At 37.7% G+C, this 21,159-nt stretch overlaps 1 protein-coding gene across 1 annotated transcript in view; it reads left to right on the top strand.

Moving 5' to 3' along the window:
- LOC135482032 (diacylglycerol kinase zeta-like) overlaps window positions 1-15,757 on the top strand; it is a 91,429-nt gene extending 75,672 nt beyond the window's left edge. Inside the window, 8 exon segments of the mRNA XM_064761853.1 lie at window positions 3,342-3,419; window positions 4,412-4,453; window positions 5,700-5,815; window positions 6,353-6,390; window positions 7,615-7,735; window positions 8,504-8,540; window positions 10,765-10,928; window positions 11,466-15,757. Coding sequence (XP_064617923.1) covers window positions 3,342-3,419; window positions 4,412-4,453; window positions 5,700-5,815; window positions 6,353-6,390; window positions 7,615-7,735; window positions 8,504-8,540; window positions 10,765-10,928; window positions 11,466-11,518 — 649 coding nt within the window. The 3' untranslated portion in view covers window positions 11,519-15,757.
- The last annotated feature ends 5,402 nt before the right edge of the window (window positions 15,758-21,159 follow it).

Genomic DNA, 21,159 nt, shown 5'->3' on the forward strand with positions numbered 1-21,159 from the left:
AGAACTAGTGGACCCTCAGTTTAATGGAAGCCTGTCTCCTCATGATTGGTCAGGGCATGGATGGGCTGCAGCCAGAACAATGCTATAGCTGATTGAATCAGTGAGGGACTGTTTGCTCATGATTGGTCAAGGCATGGATGGGCTGCATCCAGAGCAATGCTATAGCTGATTGATTGAATCATTTAGGGCCTGTTTTCTCATGATTGGTCAAGGCATGGATGGGCTAGGTCAAGAACAATGCTATAGCTGATTGATTGAATCAGCGAGGCCTGTTTTCTCATGATTGGTCAAGGCATGGATGGACTGCATCCAGAACAATGCTATAGCTGATTGAATCATTGAGGGCCTGTTTGCTCATTATTGGTCAGGGCATGGATGGGCTGTGTCCAGAACAAGGCTATGGCTAATTGATTGAATCAGCGAGGCCTGTTTTCTCATGATTGGTCAAGGCATGGATGGACTGCATCCAGAACAATGCTATAGCTAATTGAATTAGTGAGGGCCTCTGCCCTCATTATTGGTCAAGGCATGGATGGGCTTTGTCCAGAACAATGCTATAGCTGGCGGATTGAATCAGTGAGGGCCTGTTTTCTCATGATTGGTCAGGGCATGGATGGGCTGCGTCCAGAACAATGCTATAGCTGATTGATTAAATCAATGAGGGCCTGTTTTCTCATGATTTGTCAGGACATGGATGGGCTGCGTCCAGAACAAGGCTATAGCTGATTGAATCAGTGAGGGCCTGTTTTGCTCACAAGACTACATTTTACAATCACCTTATGCAGGTAACTTGTCAGAAATCTGTTAACATTGTGTGGGATAGGATTATGTGTTGGTCCACAAGGCTGATTGAATCAGTGAGGGACTGTTTTCTCATGATTGGTCAGGGCATGGATGTGCAGCATCCAGAACAATGCTATAGCTGATTGAATCAGTGAGGGCCTGTTTTCTCATGATTGGTCAAGGCATGGATGGGCTGCGTCCAGAACAGTGCTATAGCTGATTGATTAAATCAATGAGGGCCTGTTTTCTCATGATTGGTCAAGGCATGGATGGGCTGCGTCCAGAACAATGCTATAGCTGGCGGATTGAATCAGTGAGGGCCTGTTTTCTTATGATTGGTCAGGGCATGGATGGGCTGTATCCAGAACAATGCTATAGCTAATTGAATTAGTGAGGGACTGTTTGCTCATGATTGGTCAAGGCATGGATGGGCTGCGTCCAGAACAATGCTATAGCTGGCGGATTGAATCAGTGAGGGCCTGTTTTCTCATGATTGGTCAGGGCATGGATGGGCTGTATCCAGAACAATGCTATAGCTAATTGAATTAGTGAGGGACTGTTTGCTCATGATTGGTCAAGGCATGGATGGGCTGCGTCCAGAACAATGCTATAGCTGGCGGATTGAATCAGTGAGGGCCTGTTTTCTCATGATTGGTCAAGGCATGGATGGGCTGCGTCCAGAACAGTGCTATAGCTGATTGATTAAATCAATGAGGGCCTGTTTTCTCATGATTTGTCAGGGCATGGATGGGCTGCGTCCAGAACAAGGCTATAGCTGATTGAATCAGTGAGGGCCTGTTTGCTCACAAGACTACATTTTACAATCACCTTAGTGCAGGTAACCTGTCAGAAATCTGTTAACATTGTGTGGGATAGGATTATGTGTTGATCCATAAGGCTGATGGTTACGTAATGTATTTCATCTAAAGTTAAGCATTTTTCTTTTTGGCTTGTTTCTGGCTGATTAATGCACATTTGGAAAGTCCACTAGTTTGATTAATGTCTTGTCAGAAAAACTTCAGTGTTAGAATCATAAGTATCATTTTAAATCCTTTGTGCTTCTGAAAGTGCAGGTTTACATACCAACCTTTAGGTGAAATGCGGTAATCTTAATACAGAAGTTTATTAACTTGATGTGAGAATTAGTTTTACATTTGTGTCATTCATTATTACAGTGCTTTAATGTACTCACCACGATATCACTAGAATCCAACAAGACATGCCAGATCTGAATGGAATATGTAATAAAGGGAGATAACCATGTAGCCAGCTTGATGATTTTACTTAGAATCCATTTAAGCTTCTTATTTTAGAAACTAAGGACTTTAGTGCATGGCATGTATTCATGGAAGATCAAAATGGACAATATAAATTCGATGTTCATAAACAAGTACAACCTTCAGTCGTGATACTGACATTATGCAAATTTTCAATGAAAAACATTCAGAAATTATAAGATTTTCAAGGTTAATCCTGAAACTGTAATGGTGCAGTAGTATTTCAGTGTCATATCTCTCTGTGACTTTACTGTAGGAATGTTATGCAGTAAAGATATGTGTGTTTGTATAAAAGTTTCGTAGATGTCTAAAGTGTATAACTTATTTTACTATTTGGTGGACATCCTTGAAGTAATAAACATGGGTGCTGAGGCAAAATACATATGTAAACATATATATATATATATATATATATATATATATATATATATATATATATATCCAGTATAAAATCAGTATGTAGTTATGCTATATACTCTGTTTGATTACCCATGGCATTAAAATATGTAGGTTTTTAGGTCTTTCCTGTTGCCTGTTGCAGCTATATTTATTATGGAGATAAACCTTTCCCCTAGTCCCATATCTAGACTGTGCATACATAATTAGCTTTCTTTATAAGCTTTGAATTTTTTTTTTTTTTTTTTTAGTCTTGATTGCACTTTGCTGATGCCTTATTCACTTTAAACTATCTTATTTTTAAAGATTCTGGGTTAGTTAGTAGGTGCATCTCTCTATCACTCTGCAATTCCTTGATCTGTGGCGTAGTGTACAGATAGCCAACTATGAATACAGTAGGATGCACGTGTAGTGTTACGGATTAAGCATGTGTAACAGTAGTGGTAATAGACTGCCAATTCTGCGCAGGGCTAATCACTTTGAACTTGAATTCTACCTGAGCACTGAAAATTTAGGCCTGTGTGATAGGAAAATGTTGTCAAAAAATTGTTCAACTACATCACATATTTTCTAGCCAAACAAACAGATTGGATGAAGACTCTGTCTTTTCATCAATGGCTTATAATTATAAAAGGGTGTATTTATGTAGAAATTTGGGTAGTGGCAAGACAAGGTTGATATGTCAGTCTGATCCAGATTGAAAATATTAAGAGCTTTTTCGATGGATCAATTTACTGTACAGCTTGGACTGCGCTGAACAATTGTCATTGATGATGACATATCTGAAGACAGGGCGAATTTGAAGTCATGCCAAAATGCAAGTATGACTATTGCCTGCTTAAAGTGAACCATACATCAGATTTGATTGTCTGTTTTAATCAACAGATACACGGAATTGCCCCTGGGGCAGCCTGAGAGCAGAGAGCCCTTACTCCAACCTCCCCTGCCAGGCTCCAATAACAGGTCTCTGCCCTTCTTCCCATATCTCTCACATTGTAGCTATGCTCTGATGTGGTACTAGTAATCTTCAGTGATGTCTGCACCAGCCAATCAGATTGCTTCTTCCTCTGCTCCATGCACCCACTCCAGCTGTGATCTCTTGTGTCGAGACATCCCATTGGTCGTCCTGACAGGTGATTGTCTCCGCTGTATTTCATTGGCCTGCCCCTAGCTCCTCTCTCATCCTCTCTATCTGACCCTCATGTTCCTGACCCTCTGTCTTTGATGACTGTCCCGTGCCTCTCCTACCATTGCCCTCTGTCCCCGTGCCTCAGTGACCAGTCCATATCACTATACTGTATAAAGTGGACCTCTGATGCTGATGTACATTTTATGCCCTGTTTAGTTTATCTGCTTGTCTTGAGCAGCAAAAATTCACCCAGCCAATGTTTTACTGTGACTTGCATGCCTTTGATAACACATCAGAGTCTTTAACTGTTTTTTCATCCAGATTAAATTTGGATTCCAGATGTTTAAATCAACACAAACATCCATGGTATCAGTGGATAAATAATGGAGATAACTCTGACAGTAAAGATGTGGTGCTATCAAAGCCAAACTATGTGTTCGAGTGATTCTGTTCTTGGATTATTTAGCATTCCATTTCAGCATCCATGCATCAATATACATATATAGGATTTGTGGAATGTAGAAATTTGTCTTCCTGTTAAACATGTTTGTTTTTTTCTTTTGTGCTCTAATTTGTGTTTCTTTTAAGCTGTAATATGATGTTGCCTAGCTCTCTTTGTTTTTTGTAAAGTCTTTTCCAACTAATATTTCTTTTCTTTAATTGTTAAAGTAACTTGAAATGGTTACTGGTCGTGTATGTATTTTATGGCCCCCCCCACCCCCCTTTCCCCTTTACCCCCTGGTACCCCATTCTGCCATGTTTCCTGATTGTTTTAATCATTTATATGTTGATTGTTGTACCTTTCTGTTTGTCACCATGGAAACAGGAAGATGCTTGCCCATAATGCTTTCAAGGTGGTGAATGCCTGGTATGTGGACATACATCCATGGAGATGAAGGGGTCATCTTTGATTTTCATTACATGCACATTACATTTGCTTTGATTTCTTTTTAATCATTTCATATCAAAGTTTGAGTTCAAAGTGTGTTGTGTGTCATCACTATCACAGGCACTTTTTTTTTACTTTTTCATAGAATTAACTTTCTTATTTTGGTTTAATTTGTTTTAGTTTTGGATTCGTGCACTCTCTATTCCAGTTTAAAAATGGTGATTTTATACAGCTATACACAGGTAGAAATGCCTAAGTATTTCATGATGACGTAATAGTAACCTTTCATGGTGTATGTTCTGTTGGCTTCAGTTAAACCAAAGTATTCATCATTTTCAAAGATTGCGTTTAAGATGACCTCCTTTATCTCATAACATCAACACAAAGCATGTTTGTTTTTATAGCTGATGATATTGGTTTTTGGAGTTTTTTGCTCTTGCTTTTTATCATTGTCTAAACTCAAGTTATGTGTATTACTAATTTATTGTGAGGTGTATTACTAACTTCAGGTGTTAGGCACATATTCCCTGCACATATTATGTGTGACATTTTAGGTGTTTTCACAAAATTAATTTAATGGAATCTACGGTGTCTCCATATTTGCTTTTCAGGTACATGTATATTTTCTTCATTTAACCTTTTTAACGATAGATTGGCTGTGTGCCCAGATACATGCAGAACTGAATTTTCTTGTTCTCTAAACCAGTTTAGATGAATAACACATATGTATTGCACAGTGGAGAGTATCTCTCTGTTTTCTGATTATTCCATAAGCAAGCAAATTATCATAAATTTTTGCTGGTTGAAATATTTCTTGAAAATGTCTTGAAATTTAAAATTTTGCATCACATTAATATAGTTTTATGGTGTATGATTTATTCCCAATAATGGGTATGGACATCCTACTCTGCGCAAGGAAATAGGTTTATTTCTGTCTGCTGTTATAAAATTAACTGTGATTTGCCAGAGAAAAATGGAAATTTTGACTACTGAGGTTTTACATAGATGGCAATGAAACCTGCATATAACATTCTATAAATTTGTTTGGAAAGAATATATTATTACATACATTGATGGATTCTTTCTGTACTTGGCAGACTGGTTTTGTGTAAGATTTTGAATGCAGTTGTGAATATAAGCAGATCATGGTATTGTTCAGAATACAGGCTTGTAGTGTTGTTGTTGTCACATCCCCCCTCACAGTTCGTGTTCTGTCTCCTACCAGCTCAGAGCCAGGTTCTCCCAACACCCCAGAGTCAGAGGCAATACGGTACCAGTTCTCCAGTGTGGCGAGTGCCACGGCAGAGATGAAGCCAGCTCGCCTGTGCCTCAAGGACAGCCGTAAGTTGACCTTGGACATTACAGAGCAGCTTATTAAGGCTACTTATTTACACATACGGATGTGCACCAGCAACAGTTTGTGTTTGTTCACGCACAAGGAAGCCGGTGTTTCTCTGTATGTGTCAACACCGGTACTGTATTTCACGTGAATTTCAGTATCTTTCAAGTGACACATTTTGCTTTATTCTGACTGATTCTTTCACCTTACATTATTTCAAATGAAAAAAATTGTTTTTCAGTCACAAAATGGGGAACGTTTCCTGAAGTAATTCAGGCCTAAGTTTTGTAGTCTGTTGTTCATTTCTGCCTTGGAGATGACTTTCGGTGGACAAACTGCTAGTGCATTGCTTCTGTCAGCCACTTTTGGATTACCGAGTCGCCATTGAGCGGTAGCAGGTACTGGTAACCTGCTCAGCAGATGTTATTGACGTAATCTATATTTCTTATACATGTGTTTGTTTTTCTAGATTTGTTAAATCTATTGTAAGACCATTGTTAGTTTGTTTGCCTTAAAGAGTGTTCTGTTTTGTATTACAGTGCTTTTGGATGCCTCGAAAAGAGGAGACTTACAGAAGGTACGAGAACACATTTACACAACTTTTACTGACACAAGTCAATTTTTTTTCTTATTGCACCTAAATTAGAAACTTAATTTCGTGTACCTAGAGACACATGAAATAAGGCCTCATTAATAGTAAGGCAAAATTTCAGGTAGCACCACTTTTAACACAGTCTAGTCTTTTGGTGCTAGTACCAAATCTGGAGGAAGAATTAAAGATTTCTACATATATGTGGTACGTGTCCAGAGGGCCATGTCACAGTCAGTTGGTTATGAGAAGTTGGTTCAATCCAAGCCTCAAATATAAAACGGCTGATGTACCTTAGCTTGCCCCACTTCAGGCCTTGGAGGCAGGTATTGGAGCTCAGCACTCACATTGCAAAGATTTCGGAAGATCACTGCCTCCCACCAATATGGCATACACATAGGAATGTTTGCCAGTTAGATGACAAGGACCAGTGGTTTACTTCATGCACTCTGGTTTCCTTCAATTTTTGAACTCGCCACTGTCTTATATGAAGTGAATTATTCTTGTACAGACCCAATGAAAAAGAGAAATAAATAAATATGTGTAATGCCTCCTGGAATTTGATGCAAAATTAAATAAATATGTGTAATGCTTCCCGGAATTTTATGCAAAATTAAATATGTGTAATGCTTCCTGGAATTTTATGCAAAATTAAATATGTGTAATGCTTCCCGGAATTTTATGCAAAATTTCAAAATTTTATACGAAGTTCCAGTGCAACTTTTCTTTTGCAAAAAACCCATTGAGAAAAGAAGTAAGTGTCACAATGACCAACTAATGTCATATTGGGGGTACGGTGTCCCACAAACTGGAATTTTCTGTCCAAACAGGATTCATCATTGCTCTTTTGTCATACATTACTGTTACAAGTTCACTCACAAATCATCATCTCAAAGGTAGCAATGAACATTAGTCTAAACAGCTTGGACTTGAATTATTGTAGACAAGAACAGTTCAATAATCAGACTGCCTCACATTTGTCTCACTTTTTTTTGCAGTTTATTAAAAACTGCACAAAATGGCAAACAAAGTAAATGTAACTTATTGGTATAATATATTATTTTTTAATGCTGCCTAGTGTTTCCAGATTGTTACATTGTTAAAAAGTGTGATGTACAACACACAGGAGAGAATAATGACAGTTTAGTCTTACTAAAGTTCTCACAGGTCCCAAATGCAGTGATTGTGTCACCTTTGTTAATCTGTTCACAGGTAAAGGATATGCACCAACACGGAGCTAACTTACTGGTGACTGATCAATATGGTATGACAGCTCTACATCACGCAGCACGGTTTGGTCATAAACACATCATCAAGTACCTCATAGAATATGGTAAGTGCCCCTGTTTTACCGGTACTTTATCTGTAGTCAGTACTGCATTAATGTGACACCAAGTCACAGCCAGTGGGTCTGCAACAAATGGGGTGTGTGGGTTTCATCAGTAGTTTTAGTCAGGTACCCAGCGATTTACTTTGGGCACTCCAGTTTCCTTCCTGACTGGTATTATACAAGTGCAAAGTTCTTTAGCATGCAGTTAACACCAAATATGTAAATTAAGTGAGTTATCTCCCTTTATATGATATGAACCTGGGTAGGTGTGATTGTTTCCGCCTGTGTGATTTGCCCATGTGTCTACATGATAAACCCAAACACAGTTGCACATTCTAGTTCAATAATCTTGAGCAGTATGTATAACAAACATTTAGAGAGTCTGATGTTTGACCAGATGGCTGAGATGATTGTTTTTTTAATCGTTAGGAAACAATGTTTATTCCCATCATCAAATAGGACATCCTCCAAATTTGCTCACAGGGCCTTTGTGGCAATTGGTCGACAGTGATTATAAGGAGAGTCAAAAGTAGCTGTCCTGCTAACTCCTTATAAAAGCAATAAATTCTTGCATAATACCAGTCAATTACATAACAACATTAAAGCTGAATAAAAATCAGTCTTACCATATTGTCTAGGAAGAAGGCTTTTATGTGCCATGTTTGTACTTTGAAATCTCTTCCAAATTGAAGCAGGTTGAATTTTGTGTATTTTTATTTGTCTGCCTTCGTCATGTGTTGTTTCCTCAGCCCTGCTCTTTGAATGTTTCAGCACCTCCTGTGATATTGGATATGGTTGACGTTGAGAAGTGAGTATAAGCTTAATGCATTCTTCCAGAATTAATACTTTCATGCTACTCATTGTTTGGAATGTTGGTTCACTGTATTTTGTTACAAAATATGAACTTTTTAGATCTTGTGTATTAATACATAAATTTAAAATAATGCAGTCACCATAAGTTGTTCATAATATTTTATGTGTTTACAATTATTGGCCATTTGGCTGCTACCAAGAAGTCATTTAATTTATTGCATACCAGCTGAAGTTACCTCCCTTCCCTGCCGTTCTTATAGCTTACCACTTAGTATAGATGCTGGACCCAATTATCATATGTGGTCATGTCCTCATTATCGCCATTGCTGCTCAGTTTGTTTTCTCATTGGCTGTTTATAAATCTCACAAACAGCTATTAATATATAAAGTCTAAAGGAAGTCCCTCAATACATTTTACTTATCATTATCATAACTTTCAGATGATAATACACAACATTTTGCATCCAGATTTGGTCTCCTAGCCATGTCACACCAGAACTTTAGTCATATATATACATATGTATGTGTATATATATATATATATATATACATAAAATATATATATTTTTTTACACCTTCTTCAATATTATCATTATTCAGAACACCATATGCTCAAAAGTAAAAACAGACTTAAATTAAAATAAATTTATTACACATGCATCACATCCTCCTTTGTAACATATTATTCAAAGATAATAGAGCCAAATAGATGGTCCCAGTTAACCACTGTACAAAAGTTATTTTCAATTGTCCTTTTCTCCTTAAAAGTCAAGGCAGCACCTGGCTTAAGCATATTTCATTCGAAAGCAGGATTCTTAAGCTTTCCAAAAAGTATCATACTTTATTATTTTAATGATATTTCACCGAACAACATGTAGAACAAAATGACAATACTGCACAAATGGCTGGTGTGAATAGAGGTAACCATCTTGAGAGTTTTATTCAGCCAAACAGGTAGCATTTACCCATTCACTCCATGAAGTGACATGTGATAACACAGAACTACTGCATAAGACATCATTTACAATGATTTATTTAGCCACAGGGCCATTTCACACAGTGTTGTGGGACAGGTCTGAATTTACAAACTACCTGAGATGTAAATTTAGTTGATTTACAAGTCATGTAATATTCAACAATGGTATCACAAAGTATGTCAGACGGTGGCATACTGTCTCGGCCCAAACCACATTCATCTCCCCAGTAGATCCTAGGCCTACTTAGACACACTGTTGAAATTATACAAATATATTTTTTCTCGTTCAGTGTATCGCTTAGTCAACAGTTTCTAATAACAAATGTCAGTCAGTCAAAAATTCATTAGGGATACTGAAGATTGATGGGAAGGTGAAGACGGCATCTGACCGGACAATGAATAAAATCTTATGATTGTTTTTCTGTTTATGAGAATTGAAGAATAGAATTTAAACTTCGTTCCTTTGTCTTTCGTGTATACAAAGGAGAGTTTTTTTCTGTTTTCTTTTATAAAACAATGTAGTAAAAGTATCGAAAGGCTGTGTTCAAGCCAAGATGCTTTCTCTGATGTTCACGATAACTAGGTTAGCACAGCTTTCATCTTAAAAGCGACCACTACAGAATTGAAGCATAAAATCCAGCGACAGTCGAATGCCTAGATCAGCCTCAGTGGTGCGTAGATATATTTCCATTTGTTTTAGAATTGAGAATGACTCTAGTTGCATAACAAACCAGTTGCAGTTTAGTATATATTTAATAGGGGTCAAAATCACCTAGACAACCTCTCCGGAGGCGACGAGAAAGCTATTCACCACTTGGACCTTCATCGCCAAAGTTCACAACTTTTATCTGCCGTAGACTACTGCTTTGACTATAATATGGAAATAACATTGACGATAGAGTGAACGTGACATCACCTTGCTGTCGATAGAGACGCGCTGAAGCTGTGTCAAGACAAAGTTTCACCAACTTTTTACTGGGTTAAAATATTTCTCATGAATATTTAATGCCAGTTTAAGATACTTTGATTGGTTGTCTTTCAGTGAACATATGTCAGGTGCTGTCTTTCACTTTACGGAAAAATCAAAGAAGTATAGAAGACCATGTTTACACATAAATTTTCACACTCTTTCATCTGAGGTTTACATGATTTTCATGTTGTCCTCTCCTTCAAATAAGTCAAACCCTGTTGCTGTTTGAAATGTGCTCCCCTCAGTATGTGTTGCATTGTTTGTTTTGTGAAGGGGTCAGACAGCTTTACACAAAGCAGCGTGGTACCAGAGGCGGACGATCTGCTGTATGCTGGTGGAGGCAGGGGCATCGCTCACAAGAACTGATTACCAAGGCAACACTCCTCGCCTCCAGGCAGTGAAAGCTGACGACAAGGAGCTGTCCGCGTACCTGGAGAGTGAGTGTTAGGGTAAACTATAACATACATTGGTCATTCTCCACTAACACACATACTCTAAGAAGGTACTAACAACAGTTTACAGTTTGATAACCTAAGCGTAAGAATAATACATAAAATCTAGAATTCCGTTAACTCTAATATGTCTCTAATGTGTGGAAGTTTTCAAAAAAAAAAAAACAACATTATCAAGAACATCATCTTTTATCAGCTTTTTCCAGTGTTCTGGTTATTGTACATTTATAATAGTAAAACAGTGTTGTAATAAAGACATTTACACGTAGTGTTTTTATTGAAGAAGAAAAAGAAATAATAGTGTTAAATCTGTTGTAATAAGAAGAGTAATTTATGAATGTATCTTTATAGAGAACATCTGGTGCAATTTGCACACTAGGAAGTTAAATGTGTTGAAGTAAAGTGTTGTTAAGCACGTTTATTCTGTATTATTCAGTTTGAGCAGAATATAGTCTGATTGTGAATTTAGACTATCTATAATTTTGCTTAAACTAACAAATTCTGTTTTCTGTTTTCTGCTAGGTCAGGAACATTTTCAGTTGGTCGTTTCTGAGGATCAGGAGACAGCTGTGTAACAGAGGAGGTCCGTCTCTCTGTCAGCCTGTGTGTCGATCCATGGGTCAACCTCATGTGATATTTCCCCAAACTGTTGTGTACCTTCAGGCATTCCAGGTCAAGGTTGTGAGGTCAAGGTCATCTGACTGTAGGATGGGATTTCAGATAAACAGTGTTTCCACAAATGTGGAAAAGAGTAACCTAATTATTATCTCAGCTCCTGACATTTTCCTATCTCTGATTTATATGTATAATAAAAAAAACCAAAACAGGGTGCATTATTTTGATGAATAATGAAGACTCCAGAGTGAGTTGTCACTGATTGCTATACCCTTGAGCAGTATGCAGCTAATGCAAACTTACAGTAGCACCATAGGACAACTTTTCTACTTTGTTCATGTATATTTGAAGTGTGTATGAGTGTGGTCTGGTAATGTATCCAAGCAAAGGCAAACTGGTTTCCACATGGTGAACTGTCTGGCTGTTTGTATTGTTTCGTGTTTCCAGTTGGTACGATGAATCAGGGATTTATCTAGAAGCCGAGGCTGGACGTGGGAACAGAGAAAAACTTGATACTCTTTAATTATGCAAACATGATATGACAGTTGCAACTTTTCAGGCAGACTTTTCAGCACAGAGTGATTTGTGATATGTGTTTGTCGTGTGATTTCAGACCATACATGTACATAGCCTGCCATGTGGATAGGGCAACACTGCCCAACCTGTGTACATTTTGTTAATTGTTGTTCTTGTTCTTGTTAATTGCTCTGCAAGAGATGTCCTGCTCAAGCCATAGTTTTAAATCCACTCTGTCTGTTTTGAGCTATAAGCTTCTTCCTGTATTCTAGACTGGGTTGATTGGTCAGCAGCTCGGGTACTCCAGACACCCTATTTGCATATAAAGAGTATTGTTACACCAATTTTTATAATGTTATGTCATTTCAGACAACTCTGGCAGAAATATATGTTGATATTTAGCTTTATTTTTCCATATACCATTAACTTTTCCATAATATGTGACATGAGGTTAAGTGTGACATGATGCACATACTATACTATGTAGACCGGTTTTCAGATATGTAGTCTAATGGAAGAATTAAATATGTACAGAAGACTTGTACATCTTTATCAGGATATCTATATATATATATATATATATATATATGTTTGCGTTCTATTACTTGGTAACTTATTATTTACGCTTGGCAAAGTGTTACCTTTACTGATTTAATTGATGTATTATCTGTGATTTACATTTGTACCAGCTTTCCCTTTTCTCTTTCTACATTATGGGTTTTTTTGTTTTTTTTTTAATTTGTTATAGTGGTTGACTTAATCACAATTCAGGTGGACAGTTATTTATATATATATATGTAGATGACATGGAATGGTTTGCCATATGTTTGAACTTGGTCAGTCGTGGTGCGGGCACTACATAGACCAAACTGGTGGTATACACATTGTACAGAAAGGAAATGTCTGCAGCTTGTCTTTTTTACATTGCTTCTTGTTCATATGCTCAGCACCCACTCTATCAACCTTTCCAGAATAAGCAGCTGAACTTTACATTATTGTCCATTTCATAATTGAGAACCAGTACAAAGAGTGAAAAAAATCGCTTAAGAACAAACGTAATTTTAAGCGATAATTTCATCTGCAGTTTTACTGAAGTGCTCGTATTACCAAACTGTGAGAACAAAAATTGTTTGAGTCTATAGTGCAAATGGTTCATAAGAGTTGTCAGAGAATGGTATATGTGGGATTATGTCTTTTATTGTCAAAAAAATGGTTTACTATTAGTATCAGATACGTTTTTCATGGATTCAGATAAATATATATGATGTTCTGAAATACAGCTTTTTCTATACAAAGATTGCCTTTGCGACAACAAGCCATGTCATGTCCATTTACAACCATACCTACCAAAGATGACGTATGTTTGTAGATGAATCATTTGCCAGGTTTCCAAGCAGCTCTTTAACACCTTATCTTGGTATTTTGTACATTGTACACAGATTGCAGTCATGTTTTGTACAGATTACGGATTTATATCAAAATATTTATGTTTGTGAAACCTAAATGTTAACAGCAGAAGTTGACCACTTTTGAATTTCACCAGTCATTTTCTTGGAATGTCATGACAGTTTATGGACCCAATATTCTAAGCACAAGGTGACAGTGTTTTTTGTAGCACTTTGATGTTTTTTTCTCATAACACCTTTCAGATGAATATGCAATGATTTTCTTTATCACCTTGTATTTTGCTTTCAAATATTTAGACTTGCTTGCCTCAGCCCATAGTGATCACTTCCACCATGTGCAGAAACTTAAGTAAAATGATTTTGTGTCTATTGCTTGTCAGATAATGAAGTCATTCTAATACTGAAACTAGGTTAATGTTACTGAGCAAACTAAACCAATTCACAGTTTGTGATCTGGTATAGCGACCACTGTAATGGCCTCTGTGACTGTCCATTCAACACTTGAACAGTATTAACTGTTTGGATGATGAACTTGGAAGACGTTTAGTGCTGGGTAAGTGAGTTGAGGAGCTAGAATTTAAAGGCAAATCTGTCCAGTTCTACTACATCGTCTCAGTGAGCTTCTGAAGCTGTGAACCTGTGTCAGGTGGTGTTCTGTGAAAATAACATTATCTCAGGAAAACTTAGTACTAGCTTTGTATGATGTTACAACACGTCGGCGGTTGTCCATGTTTTGTGTATGAAGTTTTAAATGGTTAAGTATATTGTGTCTCCAGTCTGTTCTCAGTAGCTTCTTCTCAGAGGCTGTCTCATTTGTATGCTCTAACTTTTAACTCCAAAGACACTCAGAATACGGTTTAATCTATGTACAGCATACAAGTGTAAGAACAAAAGTTTTTTTCACGCGTTTCATGCATTGTGAGTTGGGACTAGTTGTTAAAAATATTGCAGACTTCTTTTCTTTCGTTGGGGTGGAAAACAGGCTGTAATTGTAATGTTACAATTTTGAATCTGGAATTTTCCATAATATTACCTTTTTGAAAAATGTTTAGGCCAAACTGTGTCCGTCGGCTTGATTTGGATTGAAGACATGTTTAAAAGTTTCTTAGCCTCTGGCCCCGGGATCACGAAGCGATCTTAGATTTAAGTCAAAATTTTAATCATTACATTGGTTATGTTCCTTTCCGTTATTCTAGCCGAAATTTGGTGCACAATGACTTACCAGAATTTACGTTGTCGAGCAATTTTTTGACTTTGTTACGTCAGAAATAACAATTTTAAAGTGATTTGAAATTTTGAGATAAATCTAAGATCGCTTCGTGATCCGGACCCTGGAGCTCTAAAGAACCACACATTCATTCCTTAGGAACTGGAATTCATGCTCTTTGTACAGAGGCATTCTGCAATGGTGGGTAGGGGCTTTGTAGACCATCGATATCTTACAGATTCTAATGAAGCCGATCGGTGACCGTGCGCCCCTCTGATAGATGTGATATAACCATGCAGCATTCGACAATAGTTAGTACACTCTTATAACGAGCGATTCAGTGTGTTTTGACAAGTATTATATGTATTAAGATGTTCTTGTTGTGGTTTAAAATTTATATAAATAAGTTGATGTGTGTTCTTGAAGAAAAGCTACCCAGTGAAACGCCGCCAATGTACGCTACGCCAGATGTGTCTTCACATTTTAATGTGACGTTGCTTGCCACTTGTGATTTCTTCTTTTTTGTCGAACGTCCTGCAACACATTTTGTAAATGGTTCCGAAGAATAGTATTTTTTATCCTGTACAATGGAAACACTACCTTTGACCAAGGCACGGTTTTACACTTTTGGAGCACTAGACCCAGTAATGACGCTGTCAACAAAGCATTTCATGAGTTCAGCAGTAGTAAAACCCAGTTCTACAGAAACATACTTTAGTCCTGTGGCCTTTATTGTGTTCTAGTACTTCTGGAAATACTTCCGAGGTTTCAAGGTTTTCACGTCGGAAAAAGCGGTCTTCCGTAGAACAGCCACACCCGTATATCTGTGGGAAAGTGCGGGCATTTATCTGATGTGGCTTTTTTTCTTACTCTTGGTAGAAAGCAAATCTGTTGATCTTTGTTTTGTTTTGGTGCGAAAAGTTTAAAAACTTACGGTTTCAGTTTTCATACCGCATTGCTTTGCGGCGACACAGTGTTCAGACAGTGTCATTGGTTTCCATCGTCTAGTGGATGCAGTGAACCGCAATAATGGATTTATGCTGTGCTATGGATCGATATATAAATGCACTGTATGCACTATTGGATATAATTCTGAAAAACATATTACCTGAGGATACATTGTGGGTAATTAAGTTTAACAGTGTACTGGGTTTCCAAGAACAAGGGTTTTTCCTCAGTGGCAAACATAAAAACCTCCACTTTAGACAACGTATACAGTATCAGTATCCGATTGCTGTTATCAATCAAAATACAATACCTATTTGGGTAAATTCAGAATGCGATATTTTGTTGACTCCACCACTTTTTCCATGAGAAGTGGCTTTATGTCAGGAGGTTTGTTACAATGAATATAATTCTCTTGTAAGTAAATATGGATACAGCGTCCAGAATCTCTGGCACTCTGCTTCATAATTGTGTCTAATTCCTCTAAACCCGGGACTAGGGGCCGTATCTTCAGTGTGTTGAATTGGATTTCCACGTTGGATACATGAACAATTGCATTCAAAGTGTAGCTAAGATACATATTTTATTACTGACAATTTATATGCTGGCGTGGTTCACGATTTCAACGCTGACTTCACTAACTCGCCTAGAACATTCCTTGCGTCTTCCCAACATCACTGAAAACTGTTGACTGCTTCTCTGCGTGATTCCATCATAATTTCGTACTGGATATATTTTCTTAGTTCTGTAGGAATTTGTATTACACGTCGTTTTGGGAATTGACCTGGAACGTTCATTTCTGACGGCTGGTATAGGTAATAAGATACCAGGCGAAGGACGGCGCTGCTGTGCAGGATCTCTGCTATTTCCACGACCTTTAAACTTGACCGGCATCGTCTAGGTGAGCTATTCTTCAGTAGGGTGTTGAAAGTCAATTGCATTAATAATGGATATATTTTAAAACGAAGGCGCTTTGCATAAATTGGATATGGCATACCTGGGGCCACCTTCAGAAATCGTAGATCAATTGCATGTTGGGAGCATAACACAATTGTGCAACATTTTTGTTTTTTGTAAGATAATAATAGACTTGACATGTTAAATGAAAGGATGATTTCCCAGTTTGCAAACTGGAATTGTCGTGTCACAAAACGTCTGGACAGCAGGAATAGAACATATTATTTTTGTTTAAGCAACAGTGTTAACGGTTAAGCCTGTAACAGCCCCAAATATTCGATGGACAAGGAATAGGTGGTAGTTGTCCCAAAATCTCCCCCCCCCCCCCCCCACCCCTCCAAAAAAAAAACAAAAAACCAGCAGTACAGATCTTAACATAGGTTGACCACCGAAATGTGAACCGTTGAATGCTAACAGCTTTGATAAGTTTGGCACCTAGCAACCTCAGGGGGACGTCACTCAGAGCATTGTCACTACCTTACACCGTGTCCCCTCTCGTCCAAGAGTTTCAAACTTTCATCGATAAAACTTGCTCAGAAAACTGCCATGATTACCATACCATGCACCTGCATAAAATTATATTCTGTGTTGTTTAAGGAAAGTCGGGTGGGAGTGGGGGAGCAATTGGCAAGGCATTGACGATTGCACTCCAAGCATATTATCTCGAATTAGCCAGGATGGGCGTGGTAAGCATAAATTGGATAGCATAAATTCGGCCATGTTCCAACAAACTGCAGACTGAATACTATACCCATTTTGTTAGCCATATTACTACAAGTTGTTTCCGTGTGCCCTCTCTCCCCTGAAAGTGAATAAACACTTTTAGTGGAGAGAGGGAATCTTGTTTCCTGTCTGTATAACCAGATGTTCTTTAATAAGTTAGCTTAGGTATATATCTGCATATACGTTTAGTCTTTGTACAGGTAGACAGTACAGAAGAGTTTGTAAAAATTTAATTGGGCTTTCATTATTTAAGTGACTGTTCTTTAACGCCACACTCAAGAATATTGCCATTCTTGCTTCCTACCAAGGTCGGCTAGTTTTATGGGTGGAGGAAACTGGACTGCTCTGAGCAAACCATCGATTTTTGGAAAGTTACTGGCGAGCACTCCCTCGTGTGACACATTTGGTAGAAGGCAAGTTGTCGTAAGCGAACGTCATTCATGTAAGACCACACAAGACTGCACAAGCAGTCTACTGCGTATTCCATCCAAGAGTCCACGATAACAATAAAAGCATCCTGTGGAAAGTATAGAAAATCCTTTATTCGAGAATGGCGGGGGAACCCACACGACTGAAGAACAAGCACATAAACTACTCGGCAACAGCCTGTTCCTGGGTGTTCGATTAAAATATCACTTAGACAATACATCGCATAATTATCAGCTTTCTCAATGGCCTCTTTCAAATTTATGAAAACAAACGCGTCACTGATGTGAAAAGATAAACAGTTTATCCAATATGAGATAGGCTTTCACCATATACTGATGGGTAAGCCAGGCTCTCGGTGGACTGTTCATCACTACTATTTTAGGATTGCCATAAACACCTAAAACAATCAGTAAAAGCTTGATGGAAGTAAAAATGCCAAGAAGTTGAATTTCAGCCGCTGAATGTGTAACCCAATAAGCATTATCACAGTCTTCGTTTTAGTAGCATCCATAAAATTGCTAAATAGTTTGAGGAAATATATAGAAACGGCAATTATGTGACTTCTTGGTTTTTTTTCGGAGAAACTAAGCTTTGCATTATGCCAAGCTTTTTGGAGAATCAACAAGAGCTTGCAACAATATGATGGACTCCTGCATAGGTCATTCAGATATAGATTTGTATGGGATGGGGGAGAGAAAATGTTTCTGCGGTATGGCACTGGTGTATCCTGATTAAGTCTACAGCTTTTATTTCATAAAACTAAATATATATATACATATTATAACTTCTTAAAAAAACATCTGGTTATACAGGCAGGAATCAAGATCTCTCCTTTGAAAGTGAATAAATAAGCTTTTCATTTTAAATTTGGCGGATTTAGAATTTAAATTTATGTGTTGCGTCTTAGATTCTTCATGTTCCGTTAAGTCGGCTGTGCATGCTGCAAATGAATCGGAGATGATCATGGAAAGTGATATATCCTATCTTGCAAATCATAACTCAAACTACATCCGTTATTTATAGATATACATACTGAAAACTCAGATGTAACTTTGTCAGATGTAACTTTTTTGTTATTACACGGATGGGTAAATTGAAATCTATCGAGGTGTATAAGTGTAACATATAGATGGGCGCACACAAATGTATTAGCAAGGTTATTGAAAACTCTAGAATTTGTATATGTTGCCATATGCAGGCACATTTAAATACATGATTTTCATCAAAACAAAAACATATGAAGTAACATGCGGGAAATTCGATTTCTGTCCAAGCTGTAAATCACCCTCCCATATTTAGCATGGGCTTTGGTTGCCCAATACCACTACAAACCTGTTTTTTTTAGGTGAAATCTTCGTATAATCATGTATGAGCCATATCGTTTTCCTGCCAATTCCATTACTGAGCATAGTTTCCACCAAAGGACAATGCCTTCATCGCAGAGAACACCACATTTGTCAGCGCCTGACTCATGCTACTTTACACTATCCGCGCGTGGATGACCACCAGTGATAGCATGACTGCAGAACCGTCTGTTTTCCTTATGAACACGCAATCACGTCGTTGCCAAACGTCATTGTCTGGCTTGTGATACTGACCGTACACACGCATAACCATCATATCAGCACAAAATGTCAGAGAAGATACCAAAATTTAGGTTATCGTGTCTTATTATAGCGTATCTATTTTTGGTGTTTTTTAATATCACAGTTTATATCTTCTGTAACTTCTTTTGTTAACCATTTGCCGGTGTCTATTTTTTTTCTATTTTCAGATTCCTCTTTCACAAATCCATTTATACTATAACTAATGTCATCATGCAATATCATGGTTTGTCATGCCGCTTTAACAATTTATTACAATTTTAGTATAACCTGGGATTAATCCGTCTGTCTTAATCTCACGTATAACCACTGAGCATGTCTGAGTCTGGCGTACGTGGTTTCTTTGTCACTGAATATTTGTGACATTTAATACAATTTTAATATAAAATTCTGCGCGTTCAGTGATTTCTGGGTTTGTAATAATGGATTAACAGTGACGTGTTAATACTATAAACAAACTTGTAATTATTATTTATAACAAAAAATCTCTAAATTAGGTTCAGACTGGGTTATAATTATGGAGATGTCATCAGTTTTCATACCGGCTATTCTGATTTTCTCGAATCGTTGCTATAACAGTGTACCATGATCTCATTGTGCAACGGAATAACCTGTTAGGCAATGGCGTATGTAACAACTAAAAATGCATAAAATGATAACGGCATTTAGTTTTATCTTGTCACCCTAAAATGGTATACACATCCAGACACGAACGTTTTGGTGACCCAAATAATAAACGCTGTCGCTTCAAACATCTCAAAGCCCTTTGTTTCATTTAACGAGCTATATAGTATAAATACACACCACTTCGTCATCCCTGTATTCATGCCTCGAGAACGAAGAGAGTAGTTGTCTGAATTATTTATCAGCCCTGGTGTGGGGAAATTGCTATACGACGGTCATAGGCGGGCACCCGTCATCGGTGCCGTGGTGTTTAGATGGGTGGGAGGTAATCGTGGGAGACTGCCCGTGGGTAAGCAAACAGCAGATATCACAGAGACGGGGAAATCGATATACCTCACACCTTTTAACGCAGTTAGAGAGATAATGACACTTGCGGTCTGTGTATTATTGGGTGGGAGGACTATACCGAGGATGCGGAGGGCTAGAGGCGATCTCGGGGATAAACACAGCTTGTATGCTTGAAAGGCCACTCGGGTATATAATCTATTAAAGAATAACTCCAATAATGCTATCAAGATATATATGAACATATAAAAGTCGTGAAAGATGTATCGTGTACTTAATACAAAACATACATTTCTACCGTTTTACACCTGATTTTTTTTTAATATATAGGTACTCTAATTTAATCACGCTTTCTCATTATAATAAGTAAGGAGGGCTAGCCAGGGCGATACGGAAACATTGAAAGCCTTTTTTTTCAATTTTTATGTCTTAAAAATGTCTAGCATGAACAAGACGTGCTGCTTGGGTTAACGTGCTGTAAAAGTAGAATTCCTTCTGTGTTGTAGGGCAAAATTTACACTAAAAATGGAACCGGACTGGGCACGGCTTAGGTGGATTGAATCAAAGAATGCGATAGACGTTACTCACACAGTGTCAGAGAAATGTAGCAGATAATATTGATTTGTACTTTGTTATCAAAATAAATAATGTCTTATCAATAGTTACTGATAAATCAAAGATTAGATAAACTGCTGGAACAGCCCATAGTCCACTGGTTGAGTAAGGAATCGCTGTTTCACTGTCAACACCTGGTCCTCGTCGAAAAAACAGAATTAGGAGGGTTACAAATACACTTCCCTTTCTCAGAGAGATCCGTTTAAGTATGACTATGACAGTGATGTAAT

This window comes from Liolophura sinensis, chromosome 1, assembly GCF_032854445.1.
Source record: "Liolophura sinensis isolate JHLJ2023 chromosome 1, CUHK_Ljap_v2, whole genome shotgun sequence".
Taxonomy (NCBI): domain Eukaryota; kingdom Metazoa; phylum Mollusca; class Polyplacophora; order Chitonida; family Chitonidae; genus Liolophura; species Liolophura sinensis.